Raw genomic sequence first — 21,795 nt, 5'->3', positions numbered from 1 at the left:
CCTCCCTTCTCCAAGAAAATTTGGAAAAATAAGGTTTGCACCTGAAACTAACGGGAAATTTCAATTTTGAGGCTGAATTTGCGATATTATGATATTTTGATATGAACATTATAAAAATTTGAAGGAAGGAATACAACTGTAACGCACCTATAATAATTTATGAGAAAAACGAAAAGTTCGGAATCGGGTTAGAGGGCGACTTGTATGAATTTTGAAGATATACATGACTTGTTTTGGCCATTTAAATCTTCTAGAATTTGTGGAACCCCATGATCCGGCATTTTTTGCATCTCACCAAGAATGAATTTTGATGTACAAAGAGAGCAAAGTAAAAACAAACACTTAATTCTATGGTAATTCTCTTATATTTTGACTTTCTTTTCACATACATAATAATTAATGTAATGATAAAATACAATATTAGATACATTTATTATTATTATCGCATACCCTTTTAATTAAACGAAAGACGAATGTATAAGAAACATAAATATAGACTATGTATTAAATTGTATTAAATAAAGTGTGGTTTGCGGAAATATACATAACATAATGATAGATATCTTAAGCTAAAAAAGTAACAATATTATGATAGCCCCGACAGGTAGCCGTTTACGTTAAAATACAAACTGTGTGCAACAACGAATCGATGACAATGCTTTAATAATGTGACACCATAATTAGAATGGGTATGGAGTGTATAATATATTCACTTTTAATAGAAGCAATGCTTAAAAAAAAATGTGAAGGGTGTAAACAAATACGTTATCAAAGATGGATGGTGTGATCTATCAACAGAACTTATTTCATATTAATAACGAGGTCGAATATAATGAATGGTCTTCTTTTCTTAAAGAAAAGCGTCATACGGGACAGTTCCTTCTTACGACTAATCGTTAACTAGGTTCTGAAATAAGGAGCAATAAAACTGTATAAAATGTATGTTTGATACGGACATCCATAATTACGGTGTATTAGTCCGGCGCAACTCGGATCAGGTTAGTACCTTGATTGGCTATTGTACAAGAGGCCCCGCCTTTATGAGGTAAAAATGTAAAATTTAAAATGCCAGGAAAAGCAATTTATTGTCGCTTCAATTTAATACAGGGGATTTGTGCCCCTGTCAGGTAGAATTATATGCTTAATTGTAGTTGGATGTGGCAGAAATGTTATAAATAACAAAAATCAATAGTAGTTTTGAAGAAAGAATTGTCATTTTTTCTTATTTGAACCCCGATGTGATTAGCGTTGGGAGTTGCCTGTTGAATCTATATAGTATCATCTCTTATCTCGAAACACGGAGAGTTGAGAGATGGGGTTTCTTTTATAACAGAACATAAGAAGAACAAAACTAATTAACTAGCTCCATGGCGTTCCAATCTCTCATTCGAGAACTAGGCTCTGAAGTAATCAGCAATAAATCTGTATAAAATGTATGCTTGACTTCAAATTTCGATAGGGGTCTACCTTTTGACTTTTGTTGTAGTGACGAACGAACACTTGGGTGACGACAACATAATACTACTTAAAAATGGGCGTACCCTACAAATAACATGCACATTAAATTAAGAGCAGTGTATTGACGAACGAACAGTTGGGTAACAACAACATAACCCTACTTAAAAACCCCACAAATAACTTCCACATTAAATTTAATCAAATTAAAAATGTATTATTCAAGAGCTAAATCTCCCTAATGCAGATCTTTCGACATTTATTTACATGTCAGGCCCATAACTTCGGATGGTTTTGATTTTCAACAGATTTAGATACGATTGGCAGTTTATGATTTAATATAAATAGAGAAAGGATAATCGAGACTTTGTTTATTATCGTAACAACGGTATCAATGATAACTGAGAATACATTGTTCTGCAAACGATGATAACTCCGCTTAGAATGAAATAATTCAACTGAAATGTTTAACATATTCCCTTTTCATCATCTATTTTTTAACTATTTTAGCGATAACTGTCAGCTCTTTATCTAAATCTTACATAATGCATCTTTAAATACTTTCTTTTGGATTTAAACAAAATATGATAATAGGCGAGTCATCTACAGTAAATCTTCACCTTAAAGTTTATTTAACTCTGTTCGTGGCCAAATCATTTATGTTAAGTGGAGGTCGGGGGGGGGGGGGTAATAACAACTGTGTGCGTGTATGAGAGAGAGAGAGAGAGAGAGAGAGAGAGAGAGGGAGGGAGGGAGAGGTGGGGGGGGGGGGGTAACCTTAAAGTTTACTCAACTCTGTTCGTGGCCAAATCATTTATGTTAAGTGGGGGTGGGGGGTGGGGGTAATGACAAGTGTGTGTGGGTGTGTGTGCGTGAGAGAGAGAGAGAGAGAGAGAGAGAGAGGAGTAACGTCCACTCGACACAAGCTAATTTCTGCAGGTCTTCGATAACCTTGACGTTAATTTCCATTCCAAATATGAAATAAGCCTCTTTATTTCACACGACTAAAGGAGGAGACATTACCCTATTTGGTCTACCAACCATGGGTCAGTTAACAGCCAGAATTTGGTGGATATCTTGACAATGGTTATGAATTTACCAAAATATCACTGGGTTTTTTTATGTATAACTATATATTCACGTTCATTAAGTACGTGTGATTTGACTCTATAGACAGAGTAAAGCAACAATTTTTGCAAAGAACCAAAATTGTCTCAAGGGCCAGAGTGTTACACTAACCAATCGGCCATCCAAGCCCCCGGTAATAACAAGTAGGCCTACTTAATACTTAAAACATAACAAAATAAAATATACACATAATTAAATGATTGGAATATTGTAGGCGATTTTATGTTTATAACAACGCGAACCGTACAATTGTCAGAACCCTCACTGGAAGGACACGGAAATATTCGATTCTAAAAAGTTTTGAATAAAACATGACGCCATTTCCTTTGGTTCATCACGATAACTCATCATTCATCTTCATATCCGGGTTTTTCATTCCTTTTGTCATTTGTGCTGAGATGTAAATGTACACTTTCCTCCAGGCCTCGGAAACTTCTTTGGTATAATGTTCACCTAAAACTACTCCCAGTCCATAATGTAGTGATGGCCACAATCTCTGAAAATATACGAAATTAATCAGCATGAATAATCGTACATTAAGGAGCCGCAGCGGCTCGGTGATTTTTAGCATCGGTTTCGCCAACCAGACGGTTCCGGGGTCGATTCCGGTGCTAGCAGAGCAAAAGTTCCTCGTGATTTTCCGGCGTGGTTTCCGCTTGTCTGTAGTGGTGCAGGATAGGAAGTAAACCCGGGAATTCGAAATAAGAGTAGGTTATAGTGCCGGTGTCGCCACTGTACACTGCGTGGTCTATGCCCGTCTGTATTAGGTATTAGCCCGGATGGTGCTTAACTGAGGGATTAAAGATGTGACATACCATATCGGGATGCACAGCAGCGTGTGTGCCATAAATGAATGACTATAGTGAGGGCCTGGAGCCGTTCGACGGTCCAAAGAGAATAAGTATGGCCGGGCTTGTTTGTATTTTGAAAATAAATAGGCAACCTCCATATGCCAGTCGATTATTTCTACAAACACACATATAATTATATATATAATTGACAAGATGTTACACTGTAGTAAGTGACACGTGACTTTCCATTTGAAAAATGAGAAGTGACAATAACATATCTATATATGTGCACATGCTCAAAGACACAATCGTCAATATAGATCTTCTTATCATTTGCATTATAGAGGATTATAGAAAACAGAATGGATTGTAAAAGAAGTTGTTATGTAGATGAAGGATGAAGTTGATGAATCACCGTTTTCGATGACTAAAAGTTCATCATAATGGACATTAACCGGGTAATTGTAATGGTAAAGTTTGATGTAAAAACCACGTTTTATTTTCTTCCTGTTCATTTCAAGTCATGATTAATTACATAGGAAAATACATCCCGGTCAGTAATGTAGAGGGTATATGATAAGATTACTGTCTGGTCGATTCTAATGTAAGATTAAACTTGCTGTGTTTTAAACTCGCAAGGTGTATTGAATTGCATTCTAACGTGTGAATTTATGACAGTGTGTGTGTGTGTGTGGGGGGGGGGGGGCATAACTGACAATGAAACATTAAGAGGATCACAAAGGATGAATTTCAGACTTGCATATCTATCTTAAAAATGTTTATAGGGTATGTATGTATATAACTAAAATCAAAGATATGTGTTTGTAATTGCTAAAAATTTAACTAGTTGTACAATATGATACATAAAAAACTCCATTAATATTATAGAACAATACTATCCCATATTTTAAACTGCTGGCTTTACTATGTGTCATACAAATTAAGTCATAAATGGAATGCGATTTGTCATATAAACTTCCAAGAATTATTACACAGTGGGGTTCTCATACAGTAAAATAGAAATGAAAAAGCCACATCCTTATTTCATATAGCCTGTGCAGCATAATTCAGCATAATGTATTGAACTCTGGTGTTAACCAGGCACAGATTTAAGGGGCGCGGAGGGATGCCCCATGAGAAGTAGTAAGCGCCCCCGTGTAACAAAGTCCCCTCAGGCCCAGTCCAAAAAATAAATAAAAGCTAGTTATTATACGTCGCTATCTGAATTTTGTTAACGCAGCGTTCGATTCCATAATGTCATCATTCCTCTATGGTCTTATACTAACTTATCACTTGATATTTGTTTATTTGCGTTTTTCTTTGATACTTTTATTCTTGAAACAGGTTGAAGCAGATTGTTGTTCATAGGTAATCTTGTATGTTAATCGTATAGTAATCATATATATTTGCATTTTGCATGAATAATTAAGATCACACATCACCCCAGTCCTGAACAAATTACATCGGCCCGGTTTCGAGAAAGGGTCAACTTTAAAATCTTATTGTTAACCCATCGATCGATAAACAAATCCGCGCCAGGTTACCTTCAAAATCTAGTATCACTGCGTATTAACCTATAAACGATCATTAAGATCAGAAGGAAAACTATTATTGGATGTACCTGCCTATAATTTGAAATCATTTGGATCCAGAACTTTTCGATACAACGCACCAATTGTTTGGAATACACTTCCAGAAAATACCCGACAATACATAATACGTAAGAGCTAAATCTGTCCATCGCACGTCTTTCTTTGCGCCTTAAATGTTATATAAATTATTTATTAGACATTTATTAACATGACAAGACCATAACCAACTCCCGATGCCATCGGATGGTTCCGATTTTAAGTAGATTAGAACGGTTCGGCCATTTAATGATTTAATTTAAAAATGGTGAAGCGAGGCTAAGACTCGAATGACCAGTACGGCGGTTACGACCAATACATATTGTCAAAACTGCAACCAATTATAACTTCGCTTAAAACAAAGTAATTCGAATAAAAATTTCAATATATTCAATTTGTATTATCTATTTTTGAGATATTATAGTGAGAATGACTAGCTCTTTATCCAAATCTTGTATAATGCCCCTTTAAAGGGGTCACAATATTTAGTAGTACTAGTTAATACCGAGAACCTTATTCGTTCTTTGTAAAACTCATGAAATTATCATGTTTCTAGGAAAGAAATAGAGAATCTCCTACGAGTCGTTTTTTGATATAAAAAACACGAGTATAAGGAGATTTTATTTATCACCCAATCCTTTCTTACATGCACAAATAAATAAATATAATTCTTTGCTATAGATTTCACTTTTACTGAAACTTGCCTTAAAATATATCTACCGTACTTTAATACAATCTTGTCAACTTTTGAGCTTCTTTTTAATCCGCCAGATTTTCTTGCTAGATAGCAATGAATACATATCATGCTTTTAAGGAAAGGGGGGCACCTGCCTAGTCTATTTTTCTTCTGGGTGTTCTTACTCCACATTTGATCATTATACAATCATGTACGTACAAGGTTATACTTCATATTTTCATTGCTATATTTTCATTGTTTCATCCAAATGGTACATGTATATATCTCATTATATTTTCATTTCATTATATCATGTTATTCCAATATATTATTCCATGTAAAATATATTTTTGTATACATGTATATTGATGTATGTGTACGTTTTGTATACTGTTCTTAATGGACGTAATATGCAAATAAAAAGTTGAAGTTGCAGTTGAACCTGATTACATTATGGCGTAGTGATACATCATTTTTGACAGCAATTCAACCTATGCATAGTCCTTTATATTGAGCCAGTGTTTCCATCAAAGTCAATTAAATAAAAATAGTTCCTTTTTAATAAATAAAAATAATTCCTTTTTAATAAATAAAAATAGTTCCTTTTTAATAAATAAAAATAGTTCCTTTTCAATAAAAAAGAAGTTACTTTTATTTTTAAAAAAAAAGGAATTGTTCTTTGAAAAACAAAAATGTAGTTCCTTTTTAATTGACCAATCAAATTCATGTACCAAGTAGATTATGAAATTTATCACACAAGTGATATCTACTGTAGTATGTGTTTTGGGGTGATAAATCCTGATAATGTACGCTGACAAATAAATTATTCGACGACCGATTTTATACTTACCAAAGTTTATTTATTTCAGGTTCAACACAAAGATGAATATTAACCGTCGATTTATAATCTTAGGGGAGAAAAACAATTGATGTACGAGGTATATTGTGTTTTAAAGAGTTGAATGTAGACAATTACGTTTGCCTGATCAACACTATTAGTAGTTCAGACTGTGACCTCTACCGACATGTTTCTTTATATATTTCAACAGGCAATCGAAACATCCAGGCCAACTTCAATCATGAATCTTTTTAATGTCTTTACCTTCAGTTCAGTTGACCAATTTCGTTGGCAACTTTTAGAAAGCCGCTAATTTTAGTAAAACCATGCTGAGCCCTATCTAGTTGGCCAAAGAGATTCGGTACATTAACAAAAAACAAGGTGTTCACATTTATTTGTAATGTCCTTTCTTTCCAAAGGATGTTCTAAAAATATCACATGTAATAAGGTTTTGCCAGAAGTGTTCTAATACAAAAGAGCAAACTTTCTCCTCACACCCCAACCCCTTCTTACTATATTCATGATTGGTGACAATTTTGTTATCATCATTATATTTTATTTACATTACAATAAGTAGCCGTTTCTGTACAAATTTTAGAGCTTCATTTAGTTTAAACAATATTTTATTCAATAAGCTGAATTGGATTGAACAATAGGCAACAGAGCTTCATTTAAGATTGTTTTGAAGCTTGCTGACTGCCTTGATACTACAAAAATCATATATTACATCTAGTACCTTGATTAAAAGAACAAATTCATTCTAGGGGTCGATTTCTACGAAAATATTTTACGCCAAACAATTATTGATCAATTATTGGCTATGCAATACAATTATTGGATATGCAATAATATTGCCAGTATTCAACTATTTCTTTTTGGTTTAAATATGCTCAAAAATAACGTTTGATAAAACTAAAATTCCGAATGACAACTGATTGGTGTTAACAGATAATGGATCTTCCATGTCGTTTGCATATTGACAGTTTATATGAATATCGCGTCTTTAAATTCCAATATCATGAAAACCACGAACAAATGTTACATTGAAATATAATATTTCTTCCAACAGAACATCGTTAAAACAAAACAGAAAAACAGATTAATTTCCTAGATATTCTCAAATGCCCTATCAATATCATTTAACAGAATAAACTCTTCCCATTGCATCTTAATTTACACTATAGAACGTTATAACATTTCTAGTTTTAATATGAGAGAGAGAGAGAGAGAGAGAGAGAGTATGTTTTATACTTTCAGCAACAACTTGAATTTAGCACTCGTTTGTGAACTTTGAATTTCATAATCACTGAGTCGACCTCAAATCTCAAAAACTTCACACCATGCATTCAGTGTAATAACTACACGTGTGGGCGTATGCAACTCTCGAACTCAATTTTAGTACTTTGTGTTGTTGAAAGACTTGCCTTAAGAAGTCTTGAGCCTGTTGCTTCGAATAATAATTTGTGTGAGTTGGCAACGTAGGCTTATGATCCTAGTATTTTGATGTTCGGTTAATTTTGAAACATTCTAATCCCATACAAATCATGATCCTTAGAAATTGGACGATAATCGCACCTTCTTGGTTTTTGACAATTTCAAAATATGCAGGCATTATACTTTTAACACATTAACCGCTTGAACGGTGATTTTTAATCTTGTCGTGCGGGCGACGTATGCCTATGCCACAAACTTTCTTTTTTGGCTTCTATCCAGACAAAGCTTTAAGACACGGTGATATTTAACTAAATTACAATATCTTTACTTAAAATCAGCTTATTGTGAAGCTGTCGTGATATTTCAATATGTTTCTAATTTCCGACATTTGTTACGGGTTCCTACATACATTCAGTATTACACGAACAACTGCTCGAAAACGCTTAGAATTCTACCCAAAGCCCTCGAAACTAACTTTTGCCGCATGTTCAGATTACCAGGTATTCACGTCTTATAAGTCATGCTCCGTCACTGAATGGTCGTCGGCAAATCGCCTTTTGGAAGATATAGAAAATATTGATGAAAAAGGCTTAAATTTGATTTTATTTGTGAATTACTGACGCCTGGCAATTGTTAGTCGGGTTTTTACTGTTGACTAAGTACAGAACAGGTTGGGGGAAATATCGGTCAATAGTATAATATGGTTTATGGTAACTATGTATCTAGTTTGGTTGAGTAAATGACCAAGGTCTGGGTTTCCATAATAAACGGTGGTAATAAAGAACGTTAGTAGAAGTACTGGATTATAAGACCTCGTCTTAACTTGCAAGTAATAAGATATTTGATGATGAACTGGTTGGCCTAATGATCGCCTGCTACATGGCCCCGTGGCAAGAAACCTAACAATTGCTCTTCTGAAAGATCTTGATGAAGTAACAAATTGGGTATTGACGCCAACTTGCTTAGAGTAGCAAAATGGCGGCTGTGGAGAAATCTTTTATCTCAGCCCATGATCACAAAGAAAAGAAAATTTGATAAGTTTTGTAGTAGGGTCATTTTATATTGTTTTATCGACGCATAAAATTTCTTCAAAGATTACAAATTCGAAGAGCATTTTATTCACTGATTATAATTAAAAATGATATAAGGCCATTCAATAATTTACACATTCATAACCCATAAAATTTGGGACTAAAATCAAAGACGAAAACTGTATTCTTAAACACAAAAATTGGTTCGTCGTTTTAACCGATGCGCAATCGGCAATGAATTAAGCGTTAAGCAGAATTAGCATACGTTTAAACATACATTATTCAAGAGCTAAATCCGCCAATTGCAGGTCTTTCTTTAGGCCTGAAATGTTATCAAAATTATTAGAGATTAATTAACTTTTCCAGACCATAATCAACTCTCGATGTCATCGCTAGCCTGCGATATTTACTGGATTAGGATCCGATCAGCTGATCTGCGCTCATTCATGATTAAATCAAGAAATGGATAATGGATAATATTTAATTGTACCGACTTTACAACATCTAGATTTTAACCATTATAGTGAGAACTGCCAGCTCTTTATCTAATCTCCCATAAAGTATCTTTAACTTATCAAGCCCATAATCAAGTCTCGATGGCATCGCTAGCCTGCGATATTTACTGGATTAGAACCCGGTCTGCTGCTTCTGATTAAATCAAAGATAGGTTGCCAGGCAACAAAACATACGCCCACAGCAGCTAAATCGTCCGGTGGGTCGACAAGGGTTGTCGCATATTTATTCTTTTGTAGGTAATTATGGGCATTTAATAGATAATTTCATACAGATGACATTATCATTTTCGTCGTTTGAGGGTTCACAAGGTTCTAAAAACAAGGACCATAACTCTGGAAGTAATTGACGGAAACTGCTGACATTCAATAGGCTTCTTCATTTCACTAATTTAAATGATGCATATGAATTTCATACAGATTGGGTGATAACTTTTGTCGTTCAAGCGTTCGCAGATTCAATAATGGGAAACAAGGGCCATAAATCTAGGTGTAATTAACGGAAATTTGCTGAAACTCAATAGGCTTGTTCATTTTACTTATTTAAACGATACATATAAATTTCATACAGATCGGATAATAACTTTTGTCGTTAGAGCATTCACAAGGTACAACAAAGTGAAGCAAGGGCCATAACTCACGGCGTAATTAACGGAAATTGCCGAAATTCAATAGGCTTCTTCGTTGAACTAATTTAAATGATGCATATCAATTTCAAACAGATCGGATGATAACTGTTGTCATTAGAGCACTCACAAGATTCAACAAAGTGAAACAAGGGCCATAACTCTAGATGTAATTAACGGAAATTGCTGAAATTCAATAGGCTTCTTTGTTTTACTAATTTAAATGATGCATATGAATTTCATATAGATTGAGTGATAACTTTTGTCGTTCAAGCGTTCGCAGATTCAACATTGGGAAACAAGGGCCATAACTCACGGCGTAATTAACGGAAATTGCTGAAATTGAATAGGCTACTTCGTTTCACTAATTTAAATGATGCATATCAATTTCAAACAGATCGGATGATAACTGTTGTCATTAGAGCGTTCACAAGATTCAACAAAGTGAAACATAACTCTAGATGTAACTAATGGAAATTGCTTAAATTCAATAGGCTTCTTTGTTTTACTAATCTTAATGATGCATATAAATTTCATACAGATCGGTTGATAACTGTTGTCGTTAGAGCGTTCACAAGGTGCAACAAGGTGAAACAAGGGCCATAACTCCAGAATAAATTAACAGAAATTATTGAAATTAAATAGGCTTCTTTATCTCACTAATGCAAACAACATATATCAATTTCAAAACAATCAGATGACAAATTTAGTCTGTAGAGTGTTCACAAGAAATTCTGGACGACGGACGGACGGACGGGGCGACGGCAATATACGACCACATTTCCATGTGGGCGTATAAAAAAGGATAATCGAGACTATGCTTTTATCGTACCGACTTTAGTAATGTTGATCGAGGCTAGGCTCAAAATTCGATCGCTTAATACCGGTACTCGGTTCAGTGTGGATCAATTTGACTGAAATTTTCAGCAAATTCCCTATCATTATCTAGTGTTTAACACATCATTATCTAGTGTTTAACTATTATAATGAGAACTACCAACCCTTTATCTAATCTCCCATAACGTATCTTTCTTTAAGTCGCCATAGAGTTTTTTCCCAGTGCCGAATTTAACATGGTACACAAAATTGGAAGCCAACAATCAGTGACCCAAAACATATAATATATATATAGATGTAAAAGTTAAATGTTCATGGCTTACGTCTTCAACATTCTTTAAAAATAACAAACTGAAGAATGGTAATGAATTTATATGAAGACCAATCTCCAGTTTGTTATTTTTAAATAATATTTTCAGTGCTTAGGGGCCCTGGAGGTCTTTAATCCGGGCCTGCCCGCAATACATTCTAAACGTATAGTTGAGTTGTTTCCAACTGCTAAAGACCCCTATGCGCAAGCGAAATATTAAAATTAAAATTAAACATGTCGCATGGAAACGTTTACAAGATGGTTCCTTTATTTTGTGCTTTTAGTTATTATTTGCATGCGGTGAGCAATTAACTAGGTGACAAAAAGGCGACATTATTTGTCCAGACGTTGATCATTTCTGAGTTATTGTCTCATCTGATACTAATTGTAGTAATATTTTATAACCTACTTCCTGTCATAGATAAAAATTTAACGGTATATAGTGAAATGAGAATAATTGTTCATATAATTTATAGTGAAATGAGAATACTCGTTCATATAATTTATAGTATTTCTATAGTAGATAGGCCCTACTACTTTAACTGTATTAGACCAATTGTCTGCGATATCACCTCGGTGGAAGCGGACGTAAAATACAACTAACCCATCATCATCAATTGGTGTTTTGCGTAAGGACCAAATTAGAAGGCAATCACGGTGGATCAGAGAGTAAGACGGTTACAAAACACCGAAAAATGCAGAAAAACCTCCGAAAATATTTTTGACAAAAAAAATCAGAAAAACCCTGAATACCGAAAAATCACTAAATACCGAAAAAAAATCACTAATTACCGACAAAACCCTACATATCAAAATACTGAAAACTTAGGGACCCCATTAGGTTCCCTGGCCCCCAAGTCCATAAAGAAAATGCCGTTCTGAATGGTGTAAAGAGAAGAAATTGCCGTCTGAATAAACCCTAACCCTTATCTAGAATTCCCCACACTTATTATAAGTGACCTAGCCAGACCCATAACCCACCTAAGTGCCCCACATGCGTGGCCTACCGTGACCCATTACCCACCTAGAGTGTCAATCATTTTCATGCGTGGCCTGGAGTTCCCCACAATTTTTATACGTGGCCTAGCCCGACAGGACAAGTTTTATGCGTGAACTTGTGTTGTTGGTTTTTTTTCTATATTAGTGAGTTTTCGGTATTTAGGTTTTTTTTTTCAGATTATGAGCTTTTAGACCCATTTTCATCTATTTAAAGATTCAAAGAAAAACGTTAATATATTTTTAGTTTAATGAACGGGCTATATAAATTTCAAAGTCTATATAAATCACATCTCGTAATCATAGACCTGAACAAATGCTGTTTCAAAAACATGGTTTCTTTCAACAGACTCTGTAGTTCGTTGATAGAGCAAAGTAAACATAAAAGATGACTGTTTGTGTAAAGTATTCTTAAAGTATTTAAATCTTTAAAAGATCAGAAAATTGTTATTATACATGTCATGTCTTGAATTGATCAGAAGTAATGATTTATGTTAAGGCTCAATATGGTTCCTATTTCAAATAGTTCTATTCACAGACTGGTTTTAAAATGACTTTAATTGGTACGAAAATTTACTCCGATATTATATTGACATTCACATAGCTTATAGACAAATATGCACAAATGGAATGAATATATCACTTATAATCAATAGCGAAGCCTGTTATAACACCAAAATTAAACACACAAAAAGATTAAATCCACGAAATTTTTAATTAGCAAAAGGCCCATCTATTACTATAATACGTTGGTGTGTGTATAAAGTTTCATAAAAATATGGTATATGAAATATGCTCAGGAAACAACAGCCGGGACGCAAGAACGGGGCCATTTCAATATCGCCCGGCGCTAGAAAAAACACATTGCAGTACTCCGGAAATAGTAGGCATATATCCGATGTCGTGTATAATTTGTGCTGTATTGTTGTATTCTGAAGCCTGATCTTCTATCACAGCCAGACTGACCATCTGCTAAAGCCAGACTGATCATCTACCACGACCACAAATAAAAACGAAGATGTGTGTGTATTGTTTGAAAGTGGATAGTAAAGTATGTTCTGATGTGTAGATCAAGCATTAAAACCACTTCGTTTTATGCTGCAATTAAGGGAATTTCTATTCATGGTATGATTGACAGTATACATCCGGTTCGTGTTACAGTACATTTAGCTATAGCTCGTCTAATGTTTCTGGTTTGTTTGCAAGCTTCTATTAAGGTCAATCGCAAAATAAATGAATTAAGAGTGTGCTAGCAAAGCTAATGACAATCTTCAACGTAAAAATACCCTCTTATGTACCACACGCCCTCGTCTGTATCATGCATATGCGGAAATATTCGCCCCAGTTCTTCTGCACCCTGGAAGTTGTAATGTAAAAACATCCAGTAATCGTAAATTGCTAACTTTTCCTTTCTGTTACTAGCACATATCTTGTTCGTTTTTTTAAAACCCATTCATTTTTTTATACTTTATATTTGACAACTGGTGTTTGTAAAGTTAGAACTTGCCTTAACCAGTTTAACTAGACACATTTCTTAAGGTTATTTTCTTTAATTATATTAAGGACAAGTAAATCATTGTCAAGGGATGGATCAGGCTGTGTTAGCGCATAAGATAATAGATATACATATAAACTATTAAATGGTAATTACTATTATACAGTAGGATCCCACGAGATATATAATAATGTGTATTCTTAATAAACCAGTGGTGTATAATACTTCCCATACATAACTAAATCATCTATAATTTACGAAATTATATTTTATAGACGACCAGACGAAAAGCCGTTTTTCTGAAATTATTGATAAAACCTCATTCAAGGAAGAGACGGGAATGATAGGACAGGAGTCTTGTTCCTGCTTTTAAAAGGACCCAACCTCTATGTACAGCACTATCTATTATTTGATGTTTGTAATGAATTGACGTGTGGATGTAATTAAATTTGATGTGTTTTACGAAGTAGGTTTATGTCTGTCTTTACAACTTTTGATCTGTATACATAGCCAATATTAAGATGTAAGTCGATACATCAAACAGACTTTCAAAACAAACTAATACGAGCGTATAATATATGAACTTTAAGGTCTTGTAAAATCACAATTACAATATAAATTTTAATATCTTAGATGGTTCAGTTTATATGTTTTCGATATTCAGACTTATCGTCAAAATATAGTATGTATTTTAAAATTTCAAAAATACGCGAATTACCACCCAAGTCCGTCTTATATCTTTTCGATATTCAGACTTATCGTCAAAATATAGTATGTATTTTAAAATTTAAAAAATGCGCGAATTACCACCCAAATCCGTCTTGGCCTTGTTAATTATAGTTTAACTACTAACAAGTGTACCGCCGTATCGGTCGGTATCTGTAATTATAACAAGGTGATCCCCGCCATTCTGGTGCCGGTAGCTAATTATAAAGGATCAAGGTGTAGAACAAAATACGATTCATAAACAACCCAAATCTCTTACTTATTAGATCGCTATTAAATTATCCAAGAAGACGAGCCCATAAATATCAAGTCGATATCCAATTGCTTAATAATAATAGTAATGCATTCTGGCTTTTGCTCATTGATGTCAAAGGTTTATATCGTATCGGGTTCCTAGGCGATCGGATGTCTGTCTCATTTATGAACGGATCGCTTGTAAAGCACATTAATATCAGATATATAATTCATGTTCCACAATATCATAACCAATTATAATAACCGTACTAGTCAATATTTCTTCAAACTTGATAACACTAGGGACATTTAGTCTAATGCATATTTCCTATTTATTATACCAAATACTCAATATTTCATATCAGTTATCAGAGAAACCAGTCTCCAAAAGCCTAAAATGTTTAATTATTCCGAAGTAATGCCAGTGATCTGTGGATGTAAAGTATGGCTCACATTGTTAAACCTATGAATGAAATTGAAATGACAAAGAAACGGTTGAATTATCTGGTTTTCAATGATTCAGACTTAAACTGTTTGATTTGTGTATGCTCGAGGAAGTATTAATTTTGTAAAAAATGTCAATGTTGATTAATTTAAATTCATGAGACAGCAATCAGTAAGAAATACACACGTATACAAACCTTTACGTATTGTGGTTTAACATTTCTTCTAACATGTGTTTGACCTATAGAAACCATCACACTGTTTAGAAAATCAGAGTCTTCTAAACTTTCCACAGCAGCACCCAAACCTTCCATCACTGTGACTGCGTGTTTCTGTAACATTTCTCGATCCATTTGCCATTCTAGTTGATTGGAATCGTTCATTTGTACAATTTTAGGAAACAAAGCTTTCATATCTGGTTCTGTCTCAAAAAATCTGAAATATATAGTAAAACATATTGCAGAGTAAGGTATTTCACTATAGTGTTCGATAAATCAATACCATGAAAACCATGCTAAAGATTTGAGAATCGAAATGTTTATAGCTCGGCGACGGTTTCGTAATTCTTTTCTCAACTGGTGCACGTCATAGCTATATATTCAAATCGTGTCAAATCAGAAATGATTTTTTTGTTTAATAAACTATAATCATCGCTATAAACTATAAAATTAATAAAAACAAGGGATTACACGGACTTTTTCTATCAGCTGGAGTTTATTAGAACCGCTGCTGGGAGGGGGGGGGGTGTATATTAGTTATGAATGTCTGGTCTATGGTGTCGAATGATGTAGATGTCGTGCTGTCTAGATTTAAAATATCATTATACACATTGACAAGTCCTATGCTGTGCCGAGATCTATGTGGACTTTGAAATTTTTACTTCACTAAGATTGTTTACACTGAAATGGATTTGCAGTTGATAAGCAACTACTTTTTTCCAAAAGGTGTAGTTCATCATTGTGTTGGCATCAATGTTAAATATCTTTAGAAGAGGACGAACCGATGCTACTCTTAATTTATTTGAGAATTAATTGTTTATGATGTGTTATCTAACCGGCAGATGTATTCAAATAAAATCAAATGAAGTGTTCAACAACAATTTTATTAAAGTTTCTTTTCTAGGTAGGCTACTTTTGCACAATTATTTGCTACAATAAAACCTAAACACATTTGTCATAGCGCCACTTAAACGCCTTCGGCAATGGCAATATAAAACCATATAAAAAGATATGGTTTGGCACAGCTTCTGCGCCAAATTACAAATAATAGGTAAAAGAAGAGTAAAGCGGTAATGATTTTTATTAGGTTCATGGATGGTCATTACACGGATTTCATGTCGTCAATCCATTAGTTATTTTCTGTACTTATTTTTCCTCGGATAACAACCAACCTAGAATCAACCCTCTGGAAATTTATTCGTAGAGATAAAGCCACAGGGTTACTGACAAAGTAGTAATCAGGTTAAATCTTTTGACAAGAGCCTTAAAGACAATTGTATTTGCCTTTATTTTAATTACGCCATTGATGAGACACCGGCTGTAAAAATACAGGATTCCCATATAATGGCTGTTAGAATAGATATTTACAACCTGTCCAGTCACGCATATTAACGGCGAGAACTTGCCGTAAACCAAATTCAATTTGGGTTGTGAAAATTGCAGCAAATAAGTTTAAATTAGAAGATTTGCTGGCCTTGTTGTAAGATTACGGGATTGACAGCGAAAGGTTTGACGAGTGGAAGTTGTAAATCTATAAATAAATACTCCTTGGTTTGAGACATTTCAAGGCTGTGTACCGGTGTTATCTCAATAGTTGTAAATGGAGCTAGTATTGTTTGTTTTTTCTTTTCAATTTGAATGTCAACTCTTAATCTGTGGTAGCAAGGGTGTGATCACCGTTTGAACATGTTTAGTCAGGACTCCCTAGACTATCATAATGTGATTACTAATATCATAATTTTCAGAACGAACCACTGCTGAAAGGTATTATAGATTATTCTATAATTAGGGAATGTTTTGTAAAATAAAGTTCTCAGACTTGGAAATCAAACAAAAAAAAAACCCAAACGATATAACAACCGAAAGTACGGTTATTATCGATTATTTTAAGAAACCTAGAAATATTTAAGATCGGGGTCCAGGTGCAGATTAAATTGAAATTAACTGATGTTCACCCCTTATTGCTGTCACCAAGCGCTTAAAATAACCCTGCGAGGGGCATAGGCAATAAACATAGCGGATCCCCAAAATGGTTGGATAGACGATAGAGAATATTTGAAAGGGTAAAGCTGAATTTTGAGAGAACAAACAACTTATTAGGATTCCTTAGATTTATATCCCAAAAATGGTTGGATAGACGATAGAGAAAATTTGAAAGGGTAAAGCTGAATTTTGAGAGAACAAACAACTTATTAGGATTCCTTAGATTTATATGCGTTAAAGACATACACTTATCAAAAAAAAAAATAAACATATACTTAGCTGGGTACATTGGATAATTGTTTCACTCAATATTCTACAGTTTACTTTACAAAAAGAACTATTGAAGAGAGTGTCAGTGTTCTTCGTTATCTTGACCCATTAGCGGAAACCAGGGCATTAACGTATGTTCCCGAAAATTATTAACGTGTCATAAATTCTTAACTAATAAAGGCACTTAATTTGAGTACATTTAAGTAACCAGACCGTTAAAATATTGATGTCTATGTCGCACAAAGATCAACTAGAGCTCTGTAAGTTTTTAAGGAAAGCGTTTTGATTGAATTAAGACGATAAAGTTTGATATGATATCCCAGCCGTGTTGTGCTAGTCTGGACACCATTAATTATTTAATATCGGGTTAGTGCTAAACTCAAGCTGGATAAGTATTAACAGCAGTGTAAGAGATCAAACTACTTAACATTGATCTTGATCTAGCTGGTTTCATCTAAATCATGTTAACCAATCACCTAATACGTCCACCGTCAGTAGAGTCATCTGTTCTTGCTGTAAAGCCACTGTCAACAAATTCAAGTTTTACAATTTACGATTAAAAAATTCCACCGCAACCTCGCTTATGTATTGGTCTACCTCAATGAGCATTCTGACCAAGAATAACATTCCATCGAGACCTCTCTAATGTATCCTTGTGCCCCAATATTCCGCCCATGCAAATAAAACATTCCTTCAAAGGAATTTATTACTATCAACGTATAAAGGGGATAAATCTGTGTTTTGTAATCTTAAAATTCTAGATGTCGACTGGGGTCTTGCTTTTGCTTGTGACCCAATGAACAATTCTCGGAATTTGACTTTTAGTAGAATGTTGGCAAAAAAGTGTGGACTGACGACGGACAAAGGGAACGACAATATACGCCTACATTTAACGTATACATAGAGAAATGACCACAAAGTTTTATTTTAAGCCGATATATTTAATAAGAAGAAGATTTTGAACCTCAAAACTGCTTATCCGGACACGTAACCCTTTTAAGATTTGGGGTCAATTTTTTCGTTAGGTGACCTGATATTCGATTCCCGTTCCTTTAGAGGTCTATACAGTGAATGACCCCTGTGCTGTACTTGATAACGAAAGGTAAATTTCACCCAAACATTATTTGTATAAAATAAAAGTCTAATTTTATACAGACACTGCATAATACAGCTTTGGACACCAGTCTCCATTTCCAGATTAAAACTGACGGGTTTAAGTTGTTTGAAAACATGTCACCTATTTTGAGTTTGTTGCTCGGCTCTATGGTAGAGTGTTTTAGGGATTTTAACACAAAATTAAGCAGGTTTATTCTCCAAAATATTATCGGGATTGGCCCTTTAAGGATGGGATTTGAATTGAGCAGAAGAAAAGGTCGGACAAAATACAAACCAGTACTCTTGTTTTTGCATATTTATAGTAAGAGCTGATTGTAGAATTAGGAACAGTTTACGATGCAAATTAGATAAACACCTAGAAATATTGCTGATTGAAGAATTTAAGATAAAAAGAAGATGGATGTAAAAACACAGAAATAACGACAAAAATTGAATAACGAAAAGTTCAAGTTAATGTTATTTTTCAAAATCTGAATGAAAGCTAATTCAGAATTACCTCACCATCGCCTTCTCTTCCCAACAGAGATAAGCACTACAAAAACTTCTACTACAAATAGATTCTGTGATCATTCTGTGTATATGGTTGATAAATGAAGTCCCCTTCATTTAATTAAAACTTTAAGCTACTCTAACACAGACAAAAATTGTAATGGTGATCATAGACAATTTTGTTACAAAAAAATGAAAGTTACGATCTCTACTTATAACGAACCATATTCTTAAAGGAATATCTTATAAAGATCTCCGTCATTGTCCTTATAGTAAAACTAAATCAAATAATGCATTTCACCTTTCAACTTACGTCATCGGGTTCTATTGAGTGTTTGATGGTAGCTTCGATTTTCATCTATTTCAAAATGTCACATATTTCTCTTCTCAGTACAGAGGCTAACCCCGTTCAGCAAGTCAGACATTGTCCATCTCCAATCGTAACAGTGTGGATGTCTTTATTATTTGAGCTGTTGACCGGATCGAAAAGAGCGTTCACACTGAGTTTAATCTGAATTGAAGTTAGAGTAACTCTTATTCCAGATTTAGGTGTCGCATTCAATTCGCTAAAAACCGAACTGAATATGAAATAACGAGTCCGGTTATTTTTCCAAAATCAGTCTGGAACAACTATTCCGAATTGGGTTATTCGCAGCAAAGATTTGGGTGTGGCTTACTTGATTCATAACAACGAGTCTACCAGAACTGAATAACTTTGCGCGTATGTCCACTTCTGCTTCGTTCTTGGGGGGCAACGGGTGTATGAAACGGCTGATGTTAATATTGTAAACAACCGAGGTATGGTTTAGGGCGAGGCACATTCTATACACAATATCAACAATTTAAATGATTTCATAAAAAAATGACAAAATTATAAATAATTGAAACATTCACAAAAAGAGCGGGATTTTTGTTAAAAGCGCTAAAACTGCTGCAAAAGGTGACAGGTAAGGAAAGATATATAGATATCTGCACCTCTTCATCGACCGATATCTCTCCAAAGTTGGAGAAGGGGAAGCCTCTCCGCCTTACCCCAAACCGTACCAGGTTGTTTGCCAGAAACATCAGTTTCATAAACACACGACCCCCCCCCCCCCCAAGCAATAAAACGGAAGTAGAAGTGAGCATGCACGCAAAATTATTCGGTTCCGGTAAACCCGCTGTTCTGAATCACGCGTGCCACACTCAAATTTTGACTGCGAATAACTTGATTCGGAATAGTTGTTCCAGATTGACTCGATTCAGCAATTTTGTTTCGCCAAATCTTATAGCGATTTTTTTCGCCAAATCTTATAGCGATTTTATTTTTCCAAATCTTATAGCGATTTTGTTTGTCTAAATCTTATAGCGATTTTGATGCCTTGAAATACAGCAGATTCACGATTTGCTAAAAGGTAAAGATTCTGATACAGATTAATTGTTTAAGGATTAACGACGACAGAATGAAAGCTGAAATTACATTTTTATCCACATTTTTTCTTTGCCAGTTTATATTTCGTCGCGAAGACCTAATACGCAAAGTACTCAACTTTCCGAGAGCCTGGGAATGATATCATGTGCTTATTTAAAAGCACAGTATAGACAGGGAAAATTTGAGCTTTTATTCGGGTAGGTTTAGGTGTTTATCAGATAACTCTTTATGGGTATGTCACATCAGATGCATTGCATTCTTTATAACATAAGACATATAAGTTACCACTAGTTTTGTGATCCATCCAGCATAAAACAATTAAGGCAGATCAGGGCACCGTTGCATAAATTATGTTACGTTATACATGTCACCTATACAATGTTTTACAGTTTTTCTGATGTCTCGAAACTTAATAGAGCTAAATTGCTAATATTTTGGACCTAGAAATTGACACAAATGGGTCACAACGCATATAATAATGTGTTATGAATGTATATAAACTGAGTTACATTCAATCGTTTCCGTTTTTACTCAATCGAATGCCAATCTCTAGCGTCTTGTTATTCCAGTCTACATCGATAGTATGTACTGCGCATGTTCTCCAGATAAGAATATGGCGCCACCGTTTCACATGACTTCTGGAATATGTCTAGCCTCATTCTTCGAGTCCATTGTTACAAATGGTGCTGAAACGCATTATGGTACACGACTCGTGTACCGATGGTAAAATGTTTTTTTTGTCTTAAATATTGGATATCAGAAGTCCATCATTTCCCGGTAAGATTACAACATCAATGTTGATTTAAATTGACAAATAATTCGTGTTTTCAACGTCGAAGACTTTGGATGATATTCAGTTAGAGATTTGGCTACTTTAATAAAACTACCTTCTTTAATAAAGATTGTTAAATGTTTTTGTTCATTATAAACTTGGCTAGACAGACATTTTAAATATACACCTCTGGAGTGCTAACATTATTTTGTAACGACGGGGTATAACTCTGGTAGTTTTAATTGAAAAGAGTCGGAAGTCAACAAGACTCTTCCTTTTAAAAAGAAATACCAAAATATCAAATGTTATACGTGACTTTTTGTCGTGACAAGAGTTTTTTACACGTTCCTGCAGTGAAAAGTCCACATTTTATTA

General features: G+C 34.4%; 1 protein-coding gene across 1 annotated transcript in view; it reads right to left on the bottom strand.

The window, feature by feature from the left end:
* Window positions 1-2,218: 2,218 nt before the first annotated feature.
* LOC126821806 (neuroglobin-like) overlaps window positions 2,219-21,795 on the bottom strand; it is a 60,299-nt gene continuing 40,722 nt past the window's right edge. The window contains exons 2-3 of the mRNA XM_050550306.2: window positions 15,359-15,596; window positions 2,219-3,079 (exon numbers count right to left, since the gene is read on the bottom strand). Coding sequence (XP_050406263.1) covers window positions 2,918-3,079; window positions 15,359-15,596 — 400 coding nt within the window. The 3' untranslated portion in view covers window positions 2,219-2,917. The remainder of the gene's footprint in view (window positions 3,080-15,358; window positions 15,597-21,795) is intronic.

The sequence above is a fragment of the Patella vulgata genome, chromosome 5, assembly GCF_932274485.2.
Source record: "Patella vulgata chromosome 5, xgPatVulg1.2, whole genome shotgun sequence".
NCBI lineage: Eukaryota > Metazoa > Mollusca > Gastropoda > Patellidae > Patella > Patella vulgata.
Note: the sequence above shows the minus strand (reverse complement) of the source record. Positions and strands in the feature narration are given on the sequence as shown.